The 22,538-nt window shown below is 68.9% G+C and overlaps 1 protein-coding gene across 6 annotated transcripts in view; it reads right to left on the minus strand.

Annotated features, from left to right (window-relative positions):
• BAIAP2 (BAR/IMD domain containing adaptor protein 2) overlaps positions 1-22,538 on the minus strand; it is a 64,638-nt gene that overhangs the window by 14,794 nt on the left and 27,306 nt on the right. For all 6 annotated transcript variants that reach the window (XM_070060182.2, XM_070060177.2, XM_070060179.2 and 3 more), the window contains exons 4-6: positions 10,986-11,047; positions 10,366-10,437; positions 9,848-9,985 (exon numbers count right to left, since the gene is read on the minus strand). In XM_070060182.2, the coding sequence (XP_069916283.1) occupies positions 9,848-9,985; positions 10,366-10,437; positions 10,986-11,047 (272 nt within the window). The remainder of the gene's footprint in view (positions 1-9,847; positions 9,986-10,365; positions 10,438-10,985; positions 11,048-22,538) is intronic.

The raw sequence follows: 22,538 nt of genomic DNA on the forward strand, positions 1-22,538 counted from the left end.
GGGGGCGGCCAGGGGGCCAGGTCAGCGCAGGCGGGGTGAGGACGTCACCTCCCCAGCCTGGACGTGCACTGCAGGTCCCAGGGCCCCTAGGTGCCCTCCGGGGGCTGGGCGTGGCTGCGAGACCCCTGCGGGGAGGCAGTGCTCGGCCTCTCTCCCCTCTCCCACTCCCCACAGCCAGCTGCCAGGTGCTGCCCATTAGCCCGGCCACCTGATTTGGATCCTGACCGCTCGAGAACACCTGGGCAGGCACCCCCTTCCGATTCATGCCCAGACCCACACAGGTGCGTGTGGACGTGAGCGAAACCCCGGCTGCCGGGGGAGGACTCCATGGTCCCAAAACGCTGACCAGGCCGTGGCAGGCCGACGCCTGGGGCCCAGCTGGGAGCCGCCTTTCCAGCTCGCTCCCGTCTCGCCTCACCTACTGCGCCCCCAGACCGGGCTGCACGCCCACTGGCCCTGAGCAGATGGCCCAGGCTGGCCTAGGGTACATTTTCGCTTTTGCAAAATCCTTGGGCGGACGGGGCCTCCAGCAGGGGGCAGGCCTGGCCTGAGGCAGCGCCTCCAGCCCCTAGCTCTGACTCAGCGAGGGTGGGCGGTGCCGACAGGCCCACGGGGAGGGGGAGGGGGAGGGCGAGCAGGCCGACCCCTGGGTGCCTTGTCACGGGGGCGGGTCCCCAGCGCTGCCACCAGTGCACTGGCTCTGCCCGCCATCCTGCGCGACCTGGCCACAGCGTCCTTGAGGCCAGAGCCTGCCCAGCCTGCGCACCCATGGCTTTGCACACCCCCACCTTCCCGCACCCTGGGAGGGTGACTTGCAGGGGCCTGGAGGAGCCGGCTCACCACTCCCACCCCCCATCAGGGCCACAGCTCTGCAGGGCCCAGCCACAGGGCCTTCCTGGGAGGGATGCAGGGTGGCACCTGTGGAGCAGGGAGTCTGAACGGAAGTGGGAGGGAGGACTCTGGCAGGCCCTGCTCCCCTCCCCCTCCCGCTCCGGTTATACAACCAAGCGAACCTAGCAAGTGGGGGAGGGGCCAGGGCTGCCTCTAGGGGGAAGCACCTGGGTGGGGCAGGCGCTGTCCCCCCCACAACCAGCCCGGTCTGTGCCTGCCTGGGAGGTCCCTCCTCCCCACAAGCTTCACCCAGCCCACAAGGGGCACGGGGCGGGCTCAGCTGGTGGCCAGGAAGTGCCGGAGCAGGGAGGTCAGGGCCACACCGGCCTGGGACATGCCCGGTCCACTCCCATCCTCGGGCCACTGCCCTGCCCACCCCCCACCCCAGCAGGGGCCAGGCCCTGAGGGCACCCAGAACCCAGCTCCAGTGGGGGCTGGGCAAGAGACGACTTCTAGGCAGGAGGAGCCTGCGCGCCGCCACGTCCCCCGCGAGCTGTCCCCTAAATGGGTCTGGCGAAGACGCTGCTCAGAACGGTGGCCCCAGGACATTGGCTTAAACCAGGACGCAGGCCCCTGGGGTCTCCGCGCCCCGAGAACAGTGCCTTCCGGAGCCGAGCCGGGGGCCTCTTTCTGGGTTTGTAGGCTGTGGGGCACTGGCCTCCTTAGCCTGGTGGCTGGGTGTGGGGGAAGGGCACTGCTGTACTTTCAAGTCTTCACTCACTGGAGAGAGCGGGAGCCTCACGGCCACAGCCGGGAATGGGGGGTGGGGGCAAGGGGGCACGTGCTCCTGGGGCAGCCCAGAGGCCCGGGGCCAGCAGCAGCCTGGACACTTGGCCCTGGCGCAGCCCCCGGGGCCACGGCGACCCGTCCTGTCCAGGCACGACAGCTGCTTCCCTGTCCACCTTCCCAAGGCCACTCCTGCAGGGCCCCAGGCCGCGTGGACCTGCTGTGCGGGACTGGGGTGCCCCGATGGGGGGTGCTGAGCTCGCCAGGAACCTCGCCGGGAACCTCGCCGGGTGCGGGTGCCACCAGCAACTACTGAGCCGGTGCCCCAGGCAGGCACGGCAGCCGCGCCGCGCCCGCCCCCCCACCGCGGCCCCCGCGTGCTCTCTGCTCTGCTGGGTGCCATGGCGACGCTGTGGAAGCGCCCGGCTGAAAGCATCCAAGACCCACAAAAGCACTCCCACTTAGTCACCCTGGGCTCGCAGCCCTGTAATCCGAGAGGACAGAAGTGCACGGAGCAGCCGCCTCCTTCCGCCCAGCAGCGGTGACTCAGAGGGGGGAGGGGCGTCCCCAGCAGACCGCGCGCCAACACGGCTTTCCCACGTTCCCCAGAGCCAACTTCCTACTGCCAGGGGAGGTCCCGGGCTCAGGAATGTCACGGTGATGGTCGGTGCCAGCCGTCACCCCCTCGGGGACTCCACTGGGCCATGGCAAGACAGCCAGCCAGACGGGGCCCTCGGTCTCAGACACGGGACCCCTCGGTCTCAGCCACACACGGCCCTCGGTCTCAGCCACACAGGACCCCTCGGTCTCAGCCACACAGGACCCCTCGGTCTCAGCCACACAGGACCCCTCGGTCTCAGCCACACAGGACCCCTCGGTCTCAGCCACACACGGCCCTCGGTCTCAGCCACACATGGGACCCCTCGGTCTCAGCCACACACGGCCCTCGGTCTCAGCCACACATGGGACCCCTCGGTCTCAGCCACACAGGACCCCTCGGTCTCAGCCACACAGGACCCCTCGGTCTCAGCCACACACGGCCCTCGGTCTCAGCCACACAGGACCCCTCGGTCTCAGCCACACAGGACCCCTCGGTCTCAGCCACACATGGGACCCCTCGGTCTCAGCCACACACGGCCCTCGGTCTCAGCCACACATGGGACCCCTCGGTCTCAGCCACACACGGGACCCCTCGGTCTCAGCCACACAGGACCCCTCGGTCTCAGCCACACACAGGACCCCTCGGTCTCAGACACGGGACCCCTCGGTCTCAGCCACACACGGCCCTCGGTCTCAGCCACACAGGACCCCTCGGTCTCAGCCACACACGGGACCCCTCGGTCTCAGCCACACACGGCCCTCGGTCTCAGCCACACAGGACCCCTCGGTTTCAGCCACACATGGGACCCCTCGGTCTCAGCCACACACGGCCCTCGGTCTCAGCCACACAGGACCCCTCGGTCTCAGCCACACACGGCCCTCGGTCTCAGCCACACACGGGACCCCTCGGTCTCAGCCACACAGGACCCCTCGGTCTCAGCCACACACGGCCCTCGGTCTCAGCCACACACGGCCCTCGGTCTCAGCCACACACGGGACCCCTCGGTCTCAGCCACACACGGGACCCCTCGGTCTCAGCCACACACGGGACCCCTCGGTCTCAGCCACACACGGCCCTCGGTCTCAGCCACACACGGCCCTCGGTCTCAGCCACACACGGCCCTCGGTCTCAGCCACACGGGACCCCTCGGTCTCAGCCACACACGGGACCCCTCGGTCTCAGCCACACACGGCCCTCGGTCTCAGCCACACGGGACCCCTCGGTCTCACCCTAGATGCAAGGGCTCCCGGAGAGCCTGGGCCTGGGTGCAGCAGCCAGCAGAGGGAAGGGCTGGTGCCCTGCTCCAGGGGCAGTGCTGCTCTGAGCGCCCCAAAGTCTCGCCAATGCAATCTGGAGGTGGGGTCTTCAGGATTGGACAGGTCCTGGGGGGCCAGGATGGCCTCTGAGAGAGGCGGCAGAGGGACCCCGCGCTGTCTCTCCCCCTCTCCTGTCACTGCGGGTCTGCAGCAGTGAGGCCATCACAGCACAGGGACTGAGCTGCCCGTGAACGTGCTCAGGACACCCAGGGCAGCAGTGGACTCTGTCCAGAGCCTCCCGAGGCCCCGCTCCAGGAACGCGGCCCGGAGCATCCATCGGGTGCGCGGGTGGGGGTGGGGTGTCCAGCGACTGCTGCGCGCCCTGGGCGCGAGGTGAGGACACACCGTGCGCTCCTGTCCCGACCAGCTGCCTGAGCGTGGGCGCGGCCTCCAGACCAAGCTGACACCTGCGGCCAGGTGAGGGGGTGGTGACACAGTGGCCCAGGCTGTCTCAGGGGAGCAGAGGGCCCACCCCGACCACCCTGTCCTGTTAGAGTCCGGAGTCCATCTTGGCCCGTGGGGCTCGGGCCGTCTACCACTCTCCTGTGGTGTCCAGGACCCCGCGGGTTTCCCTCCCGAGAAGGGCGTGGATTAGGGCAGAGCTCGGAGGGGCGGCCCAGCTACCTCCCGAAGCTCCACGCCCCCAGTGGGCCGGCGGTCACTGCTTTGTCTGCGCTTTGCTAACAACGACCTGGCGACCTCAGGGTTGGCACAGCCAGAGAGGCTGGCGGAGGACCCCTCCCCCGTCACGGAGAACAGAGGGACACAGCCGTTCTCAGGACACCGGCATCTGCCACCACGGAGCCCTCTCTCAGCCCAGCCACGAGGCCTGCACCTGCCCCCGGCAGGCTCTCTGCTCATCCACCTCACAGAAAGGCCTCAGGTGGGAGGGGGCGGGGCGGCGCGGAGCCCGGGGCCAGACTCCCGCACAGGTCAGCAGCTGCGCTGGCCCAGCTGTGCAAAAGCCCTGGGCTCAGGCAGAGGCGTCCCAGGCACCAGCCCCCAGGGCCCCGGGGCAGCAGCGTCAGCCCTGGCCCAGGCTGTCTCTGCGCAGGGCCCACCTGGGCTCTCGTGGGCCTTGGCTGCCCTCCCTCGGCGCCCAGTCAGGAGGGACCCAGCCCAGCACAGGCCCACGCGCTCGGCTGACAGAGGCCCACGGGCTCCACTTCCCCCGGGGGCTCTGCTGGGGGAGACCGAGGCAGAGCAAGAGCCGTCCCACCTGTGCACACCTGCGCCCTCCCTCCCCCACTCTGCCCGGACAGAGGGGACAGGTGGGGACAGAGGGGACAGAGCGGACAGGTGGGGACAGAGCGGACAGGTGGGGACAGGTGGGACAGAGGGGACAGGTGGGGACAGAGGGGACAGGTGGGGACAGGTGGGACAGAGGGGACAGGTGGGGACAGAGGGGACAGGTGGGGACAGGTGGGACAGAGGGGACAGGTGGGGACAGGTGGGACAGAGGGAACAGGTGGGACAGAGGGGACAGGTGGGGACAGGTGGGACAGAGGGAACAGGTGGGACAGAGGGGACAGGTGGGGACAGGTGGGGACAGAGGGGACAGAGGGGACAGGTGGGGACAGGTGGGGACAGGTGGGGACAGAGGGGACAGGTGGGGACAGGTGGGGACAGGTGGGGACAGAAGGAACAGAGGTGACAGGCACAACCACGCCCAGAGCCTGCCAGGCTCCTCCCAGCACGGCCTCCACATGTTCCGGACACGGCCGGCAGGGACTGGCTGCCGCCAGAAACGAGCTTTGAGAGGCCGGAGCAGGCGCCAAGCCCACACAGCCCAGGAGGGCACTCGGCCAGCTGGCCTCTCTGCACACTGGTCACCTGCCGCAGGGTTGGAGCCACAGCCCCTGGCGGGTAATGGAGGTGCCCTGGCTGCCCCTAGACCGACACGCCCCATCCACAAGACCCTGGGCCCCTGCAGCAGCGGCCCGTGGGGGGAGGGGCTCCCCTTGGGGTCCTGAGGGGTGGGCACGGCTGGCTGTGCTGGGGCCCTGCTGAGCCCGAGAAAGGGCTGGATAAGGCCCGTGGCTGCCCCTGGGTGGACACGGCATGTCCTGTACCCGCTGTGCCTGTGCTCCCTAGGGGCACGTCCCCGCACCCCCGTGTGACCCTGCTGGGCTCCCGGTGTGTCTCCTCCTGTCCCGTCCACACTGTCCGGGGCCCGGCATCTCACGGAGCAGTTAGGACGCGGGTTGGAAGCCTGCAGCCTGCATCCCGCATCAGCATGCCTGGCCTTGGTTCTCAGCTCGGCTCTGACCCCGGCTTCCGCCAACGCAGGCCCTAGGAGGCGGCGGTGAGGCCGGGAGACCTGGATGGGGCTCTGGCTCCAGCTCCGGCCCGGTCCGGCCCCAGGCAGCGGGAAGTGAACCAGCAGTGGGAGCCGTCCCTGCCCTCAGACCACCTCTGTCCTCGCCAGCGCCCACACGCACGCCTGTTCCGTGACCTGTAACTAAAATTCTTTCTGGAAATCCCAAAACCCAGCCTCGATTACAGCAGCTCCGGCCCCGGCAGGGCAGCCCCATGGGGGGGGACGCTCCGGGCCCCTCTCCGGGGTGGGTCTGAGTGGCTTCCTGCCCCCGCCCTGCACTTGTCCACACCTGTGCTGGGCACGGCCTGGGTCGGGCAGGGATGAGCCTGTCCTGTGGGCTCCCAGCCCCAGCAGTCCCTGGAACAGCCGGAACACACACTGAGCTCATGCGGCTCCAGGCTGGGCTACAGTCTGGGGGGCATCAGTTCTGGACACGAAGCTCTCGGGGGTTGGGGGGGGACACACGTGAGACACCTGCACCTCGGAGGCTCCCGGCTGGGAGCCTGCAGTGCACAGCGGAGGGGACGGGCGGGGGTCCGAGGACCCGGCCGTGTAGCACACGCCACCACCTGCTCTGGCAGCAGCCTGGGCTCCGGCGCAGCTTGAGGTCAGCCTCGACCTGCTGTCCAGTCACCCGGGAGGCGACTCTGGCCCAGCGGGGGAGGGGTGCGCAGTCAGAGACCCTGGTGCACAGAAGGCAGCCTCGGGAGCCGGGCGAGGCCTCCCCGCAGGACAGCTCCTCTGCCCACACCAGCTGCCACCTCCCAGGCAGCCCAGGGAAGCAGCTCCAGCAGCCCAGGTCACCTCTGTCCCTTCCTCAGGTAGGGACAGTGGTCACAGTCACCGGGGACACCCCAGGGGACACGCCACAAGGTGGCAGCCCCAAGAGCTCAGCGCGAGTGGCCAGGCAGACACGGGGCCCCGGGGCAGCGCCAGGCGCACGCCATGGTGCACAGGGACACAGGGCCGGCCCACAGGGCAGCCGGAGGCCATCGCGGCTTTAAGAAATGGACACCGGAAAGACAGGCCCGACCTCGCTTCCTCACGGAGGAAGCGTCTCCAGCAGGCCGTTTCTGTGGCCGAGACGGCAGCCACAGTAACCCTTACCTGGCCGGCGGAGGCGGGGGCGCTGCACGGGAGGGCACGGCGGCCTGCTGGCTTCACCTGACCGGGCTGCTGGAAGGCAGCCCCCCGCCCCCCGGGTCTACAAAAGACACTGGGTACCGGCTGACGCCGCGGCTCACTAGGCTAATCCTCTGCCTTGCGGCGCCGGCACACCGGGTTCTAGTCCCGGTCGGGGCGCCGGACTCTGTCCCGGTTGCCCCTCTTCCAGGCCAGCTCTCTGCTGTGGCCAGGGAGTGCAGTGGAGGATGGCCCAAGTGCTTGGGCCCTGCACCCCATGGGAGACCAGGATAAGTACCCGGCTCCTGGCTTCGGATCAGTGTGGTGTGCCAGCCACAGCACGCCGGCCATTGGAGGGTGAACTAATGGCAAAGGAAGACCTTTCTCTCTCTCTCTCACTGTCTACTCTGTCAAAAAAAAAAAAAAAAAAAAAGACACTGGGTACCAGCAGCAGAGCCCCCCACCCCTACCCCCCACCGGCCAGGGGCCCTGAGTGGCCCGGTAGGAGAGACCCGGACAGCGGCCAGTGTGCCGTCCCCCGGCTCTGCTGCCCACTTCTGAAAGCCAGCCGGGAACTCTGCGACGGGCAGGGGTCAAAGCGCCACTTCCCAGGGAGACAGGAAGGAGGCCTCGGAGAAACAAGTGGGGGAGGGGCCGGGGAGGCAGGAGCACCCCACCTCACGATGGGGACACTGAGGCTGGCGGCTCTGGAGACTGTAACTGCACCCAGGGGAGGTCAGGTGGGCTCGGGGCTGCCCGCAGACCACTGGGCGGGCAGGGAGCAGAGCCCAGCCTCGCCGGGGGCGCCCAGCTGCACGGAGCAGTCTTGGCTGCAGGCTGGCCCTCGGGCCAGGTGAGAAAAGTCAGTGTGGGGCAACTCCCAGGGGGACCCAGGGAAGCCGGGGTGGATGTCCCCAGGGAAGCCGGGGTGGGTGTCCCCAGAGAGGCTGGGTGGCCGTCCCCAGGGAAGCCGGGGTGGGTGTCCCCAGAGAGGCTGGGTGGCCGGGATGGACGTCCCCAGGGAGGCGGGGGTGGACGGCTCTAGGGAGGTTGGGGTGGTTATCCCCAGGGAGGCTGGGGTAGACGGCCCCAGGGAGGCTGGGGTGGGACGTCCCCAAGATGGCTGGATGGGTGTCCCCAGGGATCAGCTGGGCCAGGGACCCCGCGGTGCACTGCAGCCCACACTCCGCGCACACCCCCTCCTGGTGCCCAGACCCCAACCTGCACGCACCTGTGCTCTGCCCCCGCCCAGCCCCGGCCCGCTAGCCTCAGTCTAAGGCAGTGGCCTGCTGTTCAGAACACCACTGTCACTCCCCGTCCTGCCCGCCGGAGGGACAGGGTCTCCCGTGCTGATTTTGGAGGGGGCATCTTCAGGCACCAGGGGGACCCCCACCACGGGCAGCTTCAGTCGGGAAACACCCAGCCGCCAGGCCACTGCCGTCTCTCCAGGCGAGCGGCGCGGCTCCCTGCCTGGCCAGCGACTTGCCTGGCAGCACCGTCACCCAGCCCCGGCCAACCTTCGGGCCAGTTCACCCCGGCCCACCAAGGGGCTGCAGGTGCCAGGGCAGCCCCCGGGAAGGGCAGGTGGATTGACTTCAAGTGGTCTCCCTGGGAAGCCGCACCAGCCAGGGCTGGGCCAGGCCAAAGCAGACGCCCACTGCTTTCCCAGGCCACGAGCAGGGAGCCGGATCAGAAGTGGAGCAGCCGGGCCTCGAACCGGTGCCCATTTAAGATGCTGGCGTCACAGGCGGCGGCGCCATCTGCTATGCCCCAATGCCGGCCCCTGTAATGCTGACTTCCAAGTAAGTAAATGACAACTCTATTAAGGGGCCACCCCATGATACTTGGGAACGACACTGAACACACCATCACACGGCAAGCAATGAAAACACGGGTATGCAGGAGGCCACACGCTGCACGCGTCTGGTCACCCATCGTGTCCTCGGCCCTGGGCAGTTCAGCGGGCAGAGTGGGCCCAGGGCTGCAGCCAAAGGGCTGGCTGAGGGGCCACACCGCAGGGCGATGATGCTTACAACCGCCCTGCGCTGACGGATGCGGTGGCCTGTGTGACCGTGGCCACAGGGTGATGGTGGGCCATAGGCCGGGCCCTCGCCTCGGGGGTCCAGCCTGGGGAGCGTCCTGCTCCGCCTGCGCCCGGGCCCCGAGCAGGCCACAGGCAGAGCTTGGGACTCCACTGTGGACATGGCAGGGGCAAGGACACCACACGCACACGACACAGCCTTGCACCGAAGGCTACGGGGCGGCCACCGAGCCTCGCCAGCGTGGCTGTCGGCAGCAGGAGGGGCGCCCCAGGCCAGGGATGGACCTCGGCCGCACCCACGCCTGCCCAGGCGCCTCCCTGGACACTAGGACCCGCCGGGCCTGTGCTCCTCCCGGCTGGCGTCCCGTGCCACGCTCCCTCCTCGGCGGCAGCGCCGGATTCCGGCTGCTTGGCTTGGGTGGCTGAGGACGCGGAGCTCAGCACGCAGCGGCGAGCTGCCCTAAATCCCGGCCTCTCGGCACACGGGCCCGAGAGAAACCAGACGGCAGCCTGCGATGCCATCTGCCACACGCCGCCGGGCTGCGACATGTCCTTGGCCGGCCGCGGCCCCGCGCTGGAGCAGTGCTCACGGTCACGGTCGGAGGAGCCGTCTGGGCCTGACTCCAGCCCGGACCCGGGGGGCAGGGCGAGGATTTCACCCTGGTTTCTGCCGCTTCCCAGCAGCTGCTGCAAGACCCACCTGGGGCGCAGAGCAGCCTGCGGGGAGCCGGCGTCCCCCCGCCCGCCCGCCCGCGCCCGCCCGCGCCCACCTGCAGCTCCTTGCCCGTCCCCCCTCCCACCTGCAGCTCCTTGCCCGTCCCCCCGCCCACCTGCAGCTCCTTGTCCGAGTACTTCTGGGGGTTCTTGCTGCCCTGGCTCTTCTTGCGCAGCTTCTTCAGCTCCGCCTGGCACTTGTCCAGGGCGTCCCCTCTGCTCCTCTGCTCCGTCTGGTACTTCTTCAGCGCGGCCTGAGGTTCAAGCAGGACACGGAGCAGAGGCCCGTGAGCGGCTGCCGCCCGCCTCAGCGCCAGGGCAGCAGGACGCGCTCGGCGCCAGCGCGGGGTCCCCACCCACCCAGCTCGCCGCTCCCCAGGGACAAGCGCCAGGCCCGGAGGACGCAGCCTCCCTCCCTCCCAGCACCCAAAGCCAGAGGGTCCCTGGCTTTCTGGCCGGCCGGCTCGGGGAGGATGGGACGAGGCCGCGTCATCGACATGGCGACAGGTGGCCCAGGGCAGGGGGCCCAGAACTGGCGCGGGGGCATCAGAGGCCACACAGCTGCACCGGGGCCCCCCGGGACTGGATCTGCAGTCCGAGCGTCGCGGCCGCCCGGCGCGGGTGGGCTACTTACACTCAGGTACCTGGAGTCCAGCTCCACTTTCTGCTCCAGCTGCGTGAGCAGCTCCTTGTGGAAGGACTCGAGCTGGACACAGGGGAGAGCACACCCAGTCAGCTGATGCCCGCACGGGCAGCGGCCGCCGCGTGCCCTGGGCCGGCACCGATGTGGAAGAGGAGCTGCCTGGGAGCCGGGAGCTGCGGGGAGCGCAGGGGCCCCGGGCCCGGGTCCTGGACAAGCCCCGCCTTCAGCGATGCTCCGCTCCTCACAAGGGACAGAGTGACCACCCGTGCTGTGCTTCCTCGGCCGGCCCACGCCGGGGTCGCCCAGACAGGAGCCCTGGACCTCCGTGCCCCTTCAGCCGCACGGTCCGGGGTGGGTTTTGGGTCACCCTCTGGATCGGCTCCCCACACCTGGCAGCCGGGAGACGTGCCCGGCAATCCGAGCTTGGCTGGTGGTCATTGTCGTGGTGCCGCCGTGTCCCCGGCCGGGCCCCTTGGCATCAGCCCCCGAGTCCTGAGCCAGGGCACGTCTCTGGCCTGGAGAGGCTGCCGCTGTGGAGCAAGCCCCAGGGGACACGTGCCCCGCCCCCCCCCCCCCGCCGCAGCATCCCGGGGCCCGGCAAGGGGGCTCACCATGTCTTCCAGCTGGTTCTGGATCTGCCTGTGCACCTCGGCCATCTGGAAGAGGACGTCTCCTGGGGAGGGGGGACAGGAGGTCGGCTTCTGCGGACCGCGCCTCACCCTGGGCAGCACGGCCAGACCTGGGACGGTCACGGCCAGCGCGTCCAGGGAAGCCCGTGATCACAGGCAGAGGGGCCAGAGGGAGCAGGGCGCGGACGCCAAGAGGACACAGAAAATGCCAGAACACGAGGGCTCCAGCCCCCAGGTGCGCGGAATGCTTGGCACCCCTGGAGCAGGCGCTCCGACACAGGCGAGGGCGGGGCCGGCCCAGCCGTGAGCGAGCCGGTCTGCACACAGACCTGCTATGGGGCCGCCCTCGGGGGCACGCCCACGGGGGCCAGGCTGTGGCCCTGACTGACCCCTAGAGGAAACAGGACGCGGGCTGCAGGCCAGGCTCTTCCTGGTCCCCGGCTTCAGAGAACAGGGCGGCCCCGGCGCCAGTGGGAGGAGACCTGGGCCCCCCAGCCGTCCCCAAGGGCCCGGGGACACAGAGCTCAGGCACAGCTCCTGCCCAGTGCACACCTCCCTAGCAGGCTGGGAGCACAGAGGGTGTGGCCAGCACCGGCACTGGGGCGGGCTCCATGGGCCCAGGCCACGCCAGCACGAGACTGTGCCCGCCTGCGCCGCTGCTTCTCTCAAAGACAAGGACAGAGACGAGCCGGGGGAGGAGCTTCCCCAAAGTCCAGAAGTTTCCTGGAGCCGAGATCCTGCCTGAAGTGTGGCCGCCATGAGCCGCGGGCGTGGCCGTGTCACCGAGTGTCCCTGCAGCCCCGGGCCGGCAGCGGCTCCGCCTCCCCCGCGGAGGGGGCAGGGACCAGGCGGCTGCGCTCACCGACCAGCAACTATTTGCTGGGGGCCGATTCCAGGGCCGGGCCGCGTGTGCCGGGGACGCCGAGGACGCCGCACAGCAGCAGCCAGGCCTGCCGGGCCGGGGCGGGGCGGGGCGGGGCGGGGGGGTCACTTTCTCGCAGGCCCTGACCCTGAGCAACTGTGCAGGACTGTCCTCGCCTGCCCGCGTCTGAGCCGGGGGGAGGAGGGGCACGTGACCCACAGGGTCTGGGGGCAGCAGGCGGTGCACTGAGGGGTCCTTGGGGCCCAGCAGCACTGGCTGAAGTCGGAAGCCTCCAAAGACCCCCCCCCCCCCGGGCTCTCACCGGGTAAGGCTGCCTCCAGACCCCAGTGGCCCCAGGGTCTCCTCCCCGGATGCCGGCCTGAGTCCCGGGAGGGCTGGGGTGGCCTCCACCAGCTCCTGAGTTTTAACCACAGGTCACCGAGCACTGGCCCAGGGCGAGACGCATTACAGGCAGTGCAGCCCTCAAGGCCATGCCCCGCCTGCACCCTGTGGGCCCACACCCCTGCAGGGCCCAGGCCGCCCCGCACCCTGACGCTCACAGATGGGTCTCAGGGCCCTGAGGGCCTGGGGGCAGGGCCTCGGGCCACAGCTGCTGCTTGGACACCAGGAGCCGGCCCGGCGGTGTCCTGCTGACTCCCGGCTCCCAGCACGTCCACGGACAGGGGCAGCAGGGCGCTTGGCCCGTGTGGGGAACCTGCTCACGTCCTGGGCTCGCCGGCCCCTCCCTCCCAGGGCCCACTCAGCTCACCGCCCAGGCGGCCCCCGGCCAGGCCCAGGCCGACCCTCAGGGGCTGCTGGCAGCCCCCCACGGCTCGCACCACACCCTCAGCGCAAGACCACCCAGGGAGCGCTCCAGGTGAGCAACCACAGGGCACGGGGCAGGCTGCCGACACCGCAGGGCCTCTTCCTCGTGGGCTCCGGCTGGGGGACCGGGTCACCGCTCCGCCCCCAGCTCAGGCGAAGCTGCACAGACCGGCGGCGCTCAGCCCTGCGCCGAGCCGGCCCACGCGGTGAATCTTCAAACTGCATGTACGAGCAGCTGCAGGGCGCCACGTGCGCGTGGGCGTGAGCGCCGCAGCCGCCGGCACTTAACCCCTGGAGCACCAAGGGGCCCCGGGACGGTCACCTGCGCCCGGCACCAGACCCGAGGAACACGGGGTCCCTGCCCCCACAGCAGAGACCCGGCCGAGCTCCCGCTCCAGCAGGGCCGGCCCCTGGCTGCTGTGGGCGTTCGGGGAGTGAGCCAGGGGGTGGAAGGCCGCCCCCCTCCCTCTCCCCGTCTCTCCCCCTCTCTGCTTTTCAAAGGAAAATAAAGAGAAACGTGAGAACCTCGTGGGTCAGCCCTGTGTCCCCCGAGTGCTGGGAGGTCCGTGAGGGTTTCCGGGGAGACCCGGCGCCCAGGGCCACAGTGAGTCCCAAACTTGAAAAACTGGCTTCCAAATGGAAGCCGAGACCAGCCGAGCACCGGGGTAGGTCTTTGAGAGCCCTCGGCACGGCCACACCCCAGGGCGTGCCCAGGGCGCTGAGTCAGCCCTCAGCCCTCTGCACCCCGCCCACCGGACAGGCTGGGCAGGAATGGGGGGGGGAGACGGGACAGACACGCACAGGTGTCACCGGGATGAGTCAGGGGGCAAAGGTCAGGCACTGGAGGTGACCCCGCGCGTTCCGGCTGCTGGGGACGTCAAATGCAGCCCACACGTGGCAACACCCCCTCCTCCTGGGAAAAGGCAGGGGCCGGCGCGGCCGGGTGCCGGTCAACAGGGCGGTCATCACACACACGACACACCCTCACATGCCTGTACACACGCAGCAATCACACACAACAGTCATCACACACAGGCTTATACACTCACATGACACACAAGTCATCACACACGCATGGCTACACACATGACACACAACAGTCATCACACACGCCTGCACACTCAGATGATACACACACTCAACACACACAAAACAAGTCATCACTACACAAATGCCCATATGCAAAACATGCACTCAGAACACACAACACGCAAAATAACGTACTCACAAACACGCAGTCATCACACACGTGCCTACACACATGACACACAACACACGACAGTCATGGCACACAGCATGCACTCACAGGTCATCATACACAGAAAACGTGCTCACAACACAGAACGCCCACACACACAACACGCACATATAACCGTCCTCACACCCACAAGCAGACACAGCAGGCACATGTCCGCACACTCAGCGTGCACACGGGTAAGCGCACGCACACGCACGCACACGCAGGCTACACTTCCTCCAGGCCCATGGGACAGGCGGCGTGGCCTGCAGTGATGTGGGAAACATTCGGCCAACACAGGCCAGCCGCGCCTCGTGCGCTGACCAGAGGGGCCCGCCCACCCCCGCTGCCCACGACTGGCTGTCCCCTGGGAGCCCAGCGCCCTGCACACGCGTCCGTGCTGCTGACGACAAGGCGGCCACCTCAGGGCCCGGGCTGGCCCCTGCCCCCAGCACACCAGGGCTCCGTGGGGCAGCACAGGGGTGTCGCCCAGGCCCCCCTATGGCGCCGGCTGGCGCCTGTCACCTGTGGTGCAGGCTGGAACCACGGCGCCGGGACACGAGGAACCCCAAGGGCTCCCCAGTGCGGCATCAGCTGTCTGCAGAGTGCTCGTCCTGCACGCCAGGCCGCCCACCAGGCCGCACTGCCGGCAGCGCGGGGATCCCAGACAGCACCCACGTGGCCTGCGGTCCCTGCCTCCCCTGGGTGGGCAACGCCCAGCCTCGGGGCACGCGGGAGGCCCGCACTCTCCCCCAGCAGCACCCACGTGGCCTGTGGCCCCTGCCTCCCCTGGGTGGGCACCGCCCAGCCTCGGGGCACGCGGGAGGCCCATACTCCCCCCCCCCAGCAGCACCCACGTGGCCTGCGGTCCCTGCCTCCCCTGGGTGGGCACCGCCCAGCCTCGGGGCACGCGGGAGGCCCACGCTCCCCCCCAGCAGCACCCATGTGGCCTGCGGTCCCTGCCCTCCCCTGGGTGGGCACCGCCCAGCCTCGGGGCACGCGGGAGGCCCGCGCTCCCCCCCAGCAGCTGGCCTGTGGTTCCCGAGCTGCAGCGAAGGTCGTGGCCTAACACTCGGTCTTCCCGAGCGCCGCTGAGCGGCACTGAATGTGTTCCGTGTCAGCGGCCATCAGCCCGCCCTCCCTCGTTCTCACTTCCTCTCGCCGGGAGCCTTTCCATCGTCCACAGCAGAAGCTGTCCTTTGAGCGGCCACTTCCCCTTCCACCCGGGGCTCCCCGGCTCCCAGCTGGGCTCCGTGGACCTGCCTGTTCCCCATATCACAGACACGAAAGCATGGGGCCTGCTGGGCCGAGCGCCCTCGAAGCCCACCCGTGCCGTAGCCCCAGCAGAAGCCCCTCCCTGGCCGGAGGTGGCGCCCTCCACTGTCACCGCCACCTACCCAGAGACACTGGGCGGGGCCCACGGGAGCCTGGCGGCCGGCTCTCAGCAAGAGAAGCTGTCCCGGCTGGCGCCGTGGCTCAGGTTAAGCCACCTGCTGCGACGTCAGACCCTGGATCAGAGCGCTGGTTCCAGCTCCCTGTCGATGCGCCTGGGAAAGCAGGGGAAGGTGGCCCCAGTGTTTGAGCCCCTGCACCCACGTGGGAGACCTGGGAGAAGCTCCTGGCTTCAGCCTGGTCCAGCCCTGACCGCTGCGGCCATTTGAGGAGCGAACCAGCAGAGGGAAGTTCACTCTAACTCTGCCTTCCAGATAAAAAAACAAAAAACAAAAAACAAAAAACAACAAGGGTTTTACTCGCATCCGTGAGCTCTGCCCACCACGGATCGGCCCTCCTGATCTCGCTCGCAGCCCCCACCCCCAGAGGGAGAGGGCCCCGTGGGGGGTGGCCCTCAAAGCGGCCGGCTGGGGAGGTCAGCGCTGCAGGGTCTCGAGGTCCCTCTGGAACGCAGACGGAGCCCCTCCCGGCAGCGGCCGCGGTCTGCCCAGAACCCCGCTCCTCTCCCTGCCCCGGGCTGGCCCCGCGCACGGAGACGGAGCAGGAATGCGATGACTCGGGCGGACGTGCTCACGGGGCCGCGCCTCCCGCAGGCCTGGTGACTCAGCGCCGCCCGAGCCCGGCACAGCTCAAGAGCCACGGCGGCTTCTGCAGGCCTCGGGCGGGGGCGACTTCCGTCCTCACAGTTTCAAGATTTATTTGAAAGGCAGACAACAGAGAGAGAAACGGGGAAGCCCTCCATCCGCTGGTTCACTCCCCACACGACTGCAATGGCCAGCGCTGGCCCGGGCAAAGCCAGGAGCCAGAAGCTCCGGCCCAGAGCTCCCACGAGGGCAGCAGGGGCCAGGCACTGGTCATCCTTGGCTCATCTCGCAGTGCCACCCCTTGCACGTCCTGTTTCACTGCTGCAGGCAAAGAAGTCCCGACAGACCCTCAAAAGTAGGCACAGTCCCTGGCAAGAGGCTGCGTCCCCCGGTGCCTGGCCAGAGGCGGACAGAACTGCCACCTGGACAGGGAAGCAGCAGGACAGCCCGCAGCCCCGACACGGCCGACGCCAGGAGACCCACGGGCGCTGACGACAAGGAGAGGCCGGGGCCCACTTCCAGCGAGGACGGCCAGGCAGGGCGGGTGCTGGACACAGGGCAGGGGCAAGACCGAAGCGCAAAGGGAGAGTCCCTGAGAGGCCGTGCCACACCAGCCCTCTGTGGGCAGGGGGCAGCAGCCCATCCCTGGCTGCCCCCGGCCTCCTAGGAGGACAGAAGATTCGCCGGCGCAGCTCCTGATGGCCGTGCACGAGCTCAGGGGCCCAGCCATGGGGTCAGAGACGACCGAGAGGGCCAGTGAGCCAGAAGCAGTGGTGTCACAGTGGAGGTGGGACCCGGGCACCAGGCTCTGTGCAACACAGTGACCGCAGGGCACAGGTCCTGTCCCTCCCGGGCCCCGCCTTCTGCTGGACCCAGCAAGCACCAGGAAGTGTCCAGTGTCCAGGGAAGGAAGACTGGCAGGGCGGGGACCCGCCATGGCATGCCTGGGGACGGCTCTGCAGCCGAGCCCGGCCCGCGGCACAGCCACACCCACGGTTCCCAGGGACAGCCCTGGAAGTGGCTGCACTTGGCTCTCCACGTCCGCTTCTCACTGGACACGCTCACTGCCCGCCCACGCTCACGTCCAGGCAGCTCAGCTTCCCCGGGGTCACAGCTGATCCTTCTGACACCACAGGTGCACACAGCACACAAGTACACGCACATACATGCACCACGCACTCACACACATGCACTCACTGCCACTCCACACGTATGACGCCACACACACCACACAGCCACTCACGCCGTCCTCAAGCACACACGCCACACACGTGCACACACACGCCACATACCACACTAGCTTTTCTGAGCCCCTGAGGTTTTTTTTTTTAAGATTTATTTATTTGAAAGGTAGTGTTACACAGAGAGAGAAGAAGAGGCAGAGAGAGAGAGAGAGAGAGAGAGAGGGAGAGGTCTTCCATCCACTGGTTCACTCCCCAAATGGCCCCAACAGCCGGAGCTGCACTGATCCGAAGCCAGGAGCCAGGAGCCTCTTCCCGGTTTCCCACACAGGCGCAGGGCCCCAGGACTTGGACCATCCTCTACTGCTTTCCTAGGCCACAGCAGAGAGCTGGATGGGAAGTGGAGCAGCCGGGACTCGAACCAGCACCCATATGGGAGCCAGCACTGCAGGCGGTGGCTTTACCCGCTGTGCCACAGCGCCGGCCCCTATCCCCTGAGGTTTTGTTGTGGGCACTGAGATAGCCAGCGAGCAGGGCCGCCCGGGTGCCGGGTGCCGAGGCTCGGGGACGTCCCACGAGGCCGGCATGGCTCTCCCGGCCAGGCCCTCGGAGCACGGTCTTGTTGGCCTTTTCCCTCCTCCTCTTCAATAAATCACCACTGCACGCATGGGCGCTGCCTGGTCACCATTTGAGGGCAGTGTCTACACTGGACGGGCGCACGCCGTGTGGTCAGTGTGCACACTGGACGGGTGCACGCCGTGTGCACACTGGACGGGCTCACGCCGTGTGGTAAGTGCACACTGGACGGCCTCACGCCGTGTGGTAAGTGCACACTGGACGGCCTCACGCCGTGTGGTCAGTGCACACTGGACAGCCTCACGCTGTGGTGTCTCTGATCTAGAACATTCCGTCTCACTGTATCTGGCCTTCTCCCTTTTTATTTCCCCCAGAAATCTAATGTTCTCATCGTCTGCAAGTGACAGGAAGCAGTGAGGGAGTGGGAGTGGGGGGACGAGCAAGGCAGGGTGGGCCAGGCTCTCCCGGGAGAGACGAGCGCTCACAACCCATGGGGGCTGACGGCGGCACCGCACGGGGCTGGGAGGAGGCCTCCGGGCTGTCACAGGCAGAGGGGGACGCAGCTCAGACCCCGCGGGAGGCCAGCCAGCAGCTCCAGGCGCTCGGACTCAACCGCGGACTCCCGGGACGCCCCCTCCCCCGAGACCAGAGCGTGTCCTCAATGTTCTCCAATGGAGGAGGCTGGGCCACCGTGGCGGGGGACACATGCCCGCTCTGCGGGGCAGGCCAGCAGGGCCCGGTGTGGGGACGGCGAGGGTCCAATGCCACACACAAGGCACTCTGCACCAGCTCCTGGAGCCCCCCGCGCCAGCAGGGCCAGCCCCCGTCTGCCACCACGGGAGGGGGACCCTGACGGACAGCAGAGCCGTAGGAAGATGCCACTCCCTCCCCAGTGGAGAGTGGGCGCCGCGCCTGGACCCGGGACTGCGTCTGAGACCTGGGGGCCTGGGACCAGGGAGACGAGGTGCCTTGGGGACATCGGCCTCGGCTGGCCCCAGGTGCAGCTCTGCAGCCAGCTGTCAGGGGGTGGGCTGGAGATGGCCACACCTCCTCCCTTCCTCCCAGTGCCTCTTCCTGGCCTGAGTACTTGGGTCTCTGCCTGTCTCCCCTGTCCCTCCTGCTCTGGGAATTAGCCTCGCAAGGATGGGGTGTAAGAGGGCTACAACAGGGCCCCTCCAGACAAGGGCAGGGGGCCCACCCGTGACGGCGTGGAGCCTGTGTGTCTGAGGAAGGGCCTGGCTCCCGGGCTCTGCCTAGCCCTGAGAAGGATCTGCAACTTACGGTCCAGGCTGTGCGCCCAAGCCAGCAGGAGACAGCCCGCAGGCCTGGCCGCTGGCCCTCAGCTCCAGCACAGGGTGGAGGACGTGTGGAAGCAGTGTGTGAGGGAGGCCACCCTCGGAGGCCCGCTCCCGCTGAACCCGGGCTCCTGCGCTCGCTCACTGTGACCTCCGAGAGCCTCCTTAAGCCCTAAATCCAAATCCCCCAGCACGCACGCCCTGAGCCCAGCCCAGCACCCACACGTCTGAGCCCAGCACCCACACGTCTGAGCCCAGCACCCACACGCCTAAGCCCAGCACCCACACCCCCTGAGCCGGAGCTCAGCACCCACACCCCCTGAGCCGGAGCTCAGCACCCACACCCCCTGAGCTGCAGCCCAGCACCCACACGCACCCTGAGCCCAGCACCCACACGCCTGAGCCCAGCACCCACACACCCTGAGCCCAGCACCCACACGTCTGAGCCCAGCACCCGCACGCCTGAGCCCAGCACCCACACACCCTGAGCCCAGCACCCACACGCACCCTGAGCCCAGCACCCACATGCACCCTGAGCTGGAGCCCAGCACCCGCACGCCTGAGCCCAGCACCCACACGCACCCTGAGCCCAGCACCCACATGCACCCTGAGCTGGAGCCCAGCACCCGCACGCCTGAGCCCAGCACCCACACACACCCTGAGCGGGGCTCAGCACCCACACACCCTGAGCTGCAGCCCAGCACCCACATGCACCCTGAGCCCAGCACCCACACACGCCTGAGCCCAGCACCCACACGCACCCTGAGCCCAGCACCCACATGCACCCTGAGCTGGAGCCCAGCACCCGCACGCCTGAGCCCAGCACCCACACACACCCTGAGCGGGGCTCAGCACCCACACACCCTGAGCTGCAGCCCAGCACCCACACGCACCCTGAGCCCAGCACCCACACACGCCTGAGCCCAGCACCCACACGTACCCTGAGCCAGAGCCCAGCACCCATATGCCTGAGCCTAGCACCCACATGCCCTGAGCTGGAGCCCAGCACCCACACACCCAGAGCCCAGCACCCACACACCCAGAGCCCAGCACCCAGCACCCACAACAGACCCCAGCACCCACACACCCTGAGCCTAAGCCTAGCACCCACAAAATGGAGCCCAGCACCCACACGTCTGAGCCCAGCACCCACACACCCTGAGCCTGGAACCCACACACCCTGCGCCCAGCACCCACACATGCCTGAGCCCAGCACCCACACATACCCCGAGCCCAGCACCCGCACGCCTGAGCCCAGCACCCACACACCCTGAGCCAGAGCCCAGCACCCATATGCCTGAGCCCAGCACCCACACGTACCCTGAGCCAGAGCCCAGCACCCATATGCCTGAGCCCAGCACCCACACACCCTGAGCCTAAGCCCAGCACCCACAAAATGGAGCCCAGCACCTACACACCCTGAGCCCAGCACCCACACGCCCTGAGCCTGATACCCACACACCCTGCGCCCGGCACCCACACACCCTGTGCCCGGTACCCACACAGCCTGAGCCCAGCACCCACACCCCAGGACACAGCAGCCGCTGCAGGACTCCCCAGCCCAGACGGGCCCCCGGGAGCGGCCGCAATGGCGCACTAAGAAAAGCCCCAAAACACACGGCCCAGGATGCGTGGCTGAGGCCCAGCCCAACCCGACGGCTCTTGAGGGAGGGAGCGTGAGTGGTCAGCGGGCAGCCACGCTTAGCCCACGGCGATCCCATGGCACCTGCGCGGTGCCGTCCCAGGAGGCAGAGGGGGCTCCGGTCCTGGAGTCTCGGGTCTGGCTGGACGAGGCCCTCCCTGGAGGAGACTCGAGCCCTGCGGGAACGCCGGCCTGCACGCGTCACGGGTGGGCATCGCGCCCTTGCGTCCTACAAAGCCCGAGGCCACAAGGCTCCACCAGGGCATGCTGGGAGAACCCCTGGCGCTGACTTGTGATGGGCCGGGCCACGCCGCGCCTCACTGCGGGACCCAAAGGAGCCTGGGACGTCGGCGGACTTAGGACCGCGGACAAGGACGGAGGAGGGGCCTGCCGGCTGGAGCGACAGAGGGGGCTGCGGGCAGGGAGGCGGCCGTGGCAGCCCTGCCTGGGGAACGACTGGCGCCAGGACCCGTGCAGCCGGACGCCGACCCCAGGAGGAGGCTGTGGGTGGCCGGGGGTGGGGGGCGCCTGGCACCCGAGCGCGCGGTGTCCTTTTCGGTCCAGGACACCACAGGCACCGAAACCTCATTAACTGGGTTTTCCTGTCAGTTCAGGAGGCGCTGGAGCGCCGGCTGTCTCTGCTGGTGGCGGAGGGGCTCCGAGCCCAGGGTCAGCTGCTCGAGCTTGGCTGTGAACAGCAGGCTCCGCCGCCGTCTTGGGAGCAGACACCATCGCGCACAAGTATTGGGGGGCTCCCAGAGCAGAGGTGCCTCGAGAGCTGATAATCAAACGCCTGACCAGAGGGGCCCCCGCAGGCAGAGCCGAGACCCCCTCCCGGGGCCGGCTGACCAGAGGGGCCCCCGCAGGCAGAGCCGAGACCCCCTCCCGGGGCCGGCTGACCAGAGGGGGCCCCCGCGCTGGCAGAGCCGAGACCCCCTCCCGGGGCCGCCTGAGCAGAGGGGCCCCCGCAGGCAGAGCCGAGACCCCCTCCCGGGGCCGGCTGACCAGAGGGGCCCCCACAGGCGGAGCTGAGACCCTCCCGGGGCCGGCTGACCAGAGGGGCCCCCGCAGGCGGAGCTGAGACCCTCCCGGGGCCGGCTGACCAGAGGGGCCCCCGCAGGCAGAGCCGAGACCCCCTCCCGGGGCTGCCTGACCAGAGGGGCCCCCGCAGGCAGAGCCGAGACCCCCTCCCGGGGCCGGCTGACCAGAGGGGCCCCCGCAGGCGGAGCCGAGACCCCCTCCCGGGGCTGCCTGACCAGAGGGGCCCCCCGCAGGCAGAGCCGAGACCCCCCTCCCGGGGCCGGCTGACCAGAGGGGCCCCCGCAGGCGGAGCTGAGACCCTCCCGGGGCCGGCTGACCAGAGGGGCCCCCGCAGGCGGAGCTGAGACCCTCCCGGGGCCGGCTGACCAGAGGGGCCCCCGCAGGCAGAGCCGAGACCCCCTCCCGGGGCTGCCTGACCAGAGGGGCCCCCGCAGGCAGAGCCGAGACCCCCTCCCAGGGCCGGCTGACCAGAGGGGCCCCCGCAGGCGGAGCCGAGACCCTCCCGGGGCCGGCTGCATCTGCTGCCAGACGCTCTTCTTCGCCCTCCGACACAAGGGCCCACGTGGGACGCGGCCGGTGGAGAACCAACAGAGAAATCAATGGCCACGTTGCCATGGCGACGGCGGCAGCCTGCGATGCTCACGGATGTGTTGTTCAGAAACAAAACAGCCCCGAAGAGCCGCCTGGCGTCCATGTTGTGTCAACAACCCGACCTCGGACGCCGGGGCCGCGTGGGGCGAGGGGAGCAGGGGCCGCGCTGCCTCCTGCATGGCGGCCACCTCCTCCCGGCGCAGCTGGGCCAGCCTCTGCCACCTCAAGTCTCCGGGGGCCCCGCCTGCA

This window comes from Oryctolagus cuniculus, chromosome 17, assembly GCF_051225735.1.
Source record: "Oryctolagus cuniculus isolate XC-2025 breed Fujian yellow rabbit chromosome 17, ASM5122573v1, whole genome shotgun sequence".
NCBI classification, from domain to species: Eukaryota; Metazoa; Chordata; class Mammalia; order Lagomorpha; family Leporidae; genus Oryctolagus; species Oryctolagus cuniculus.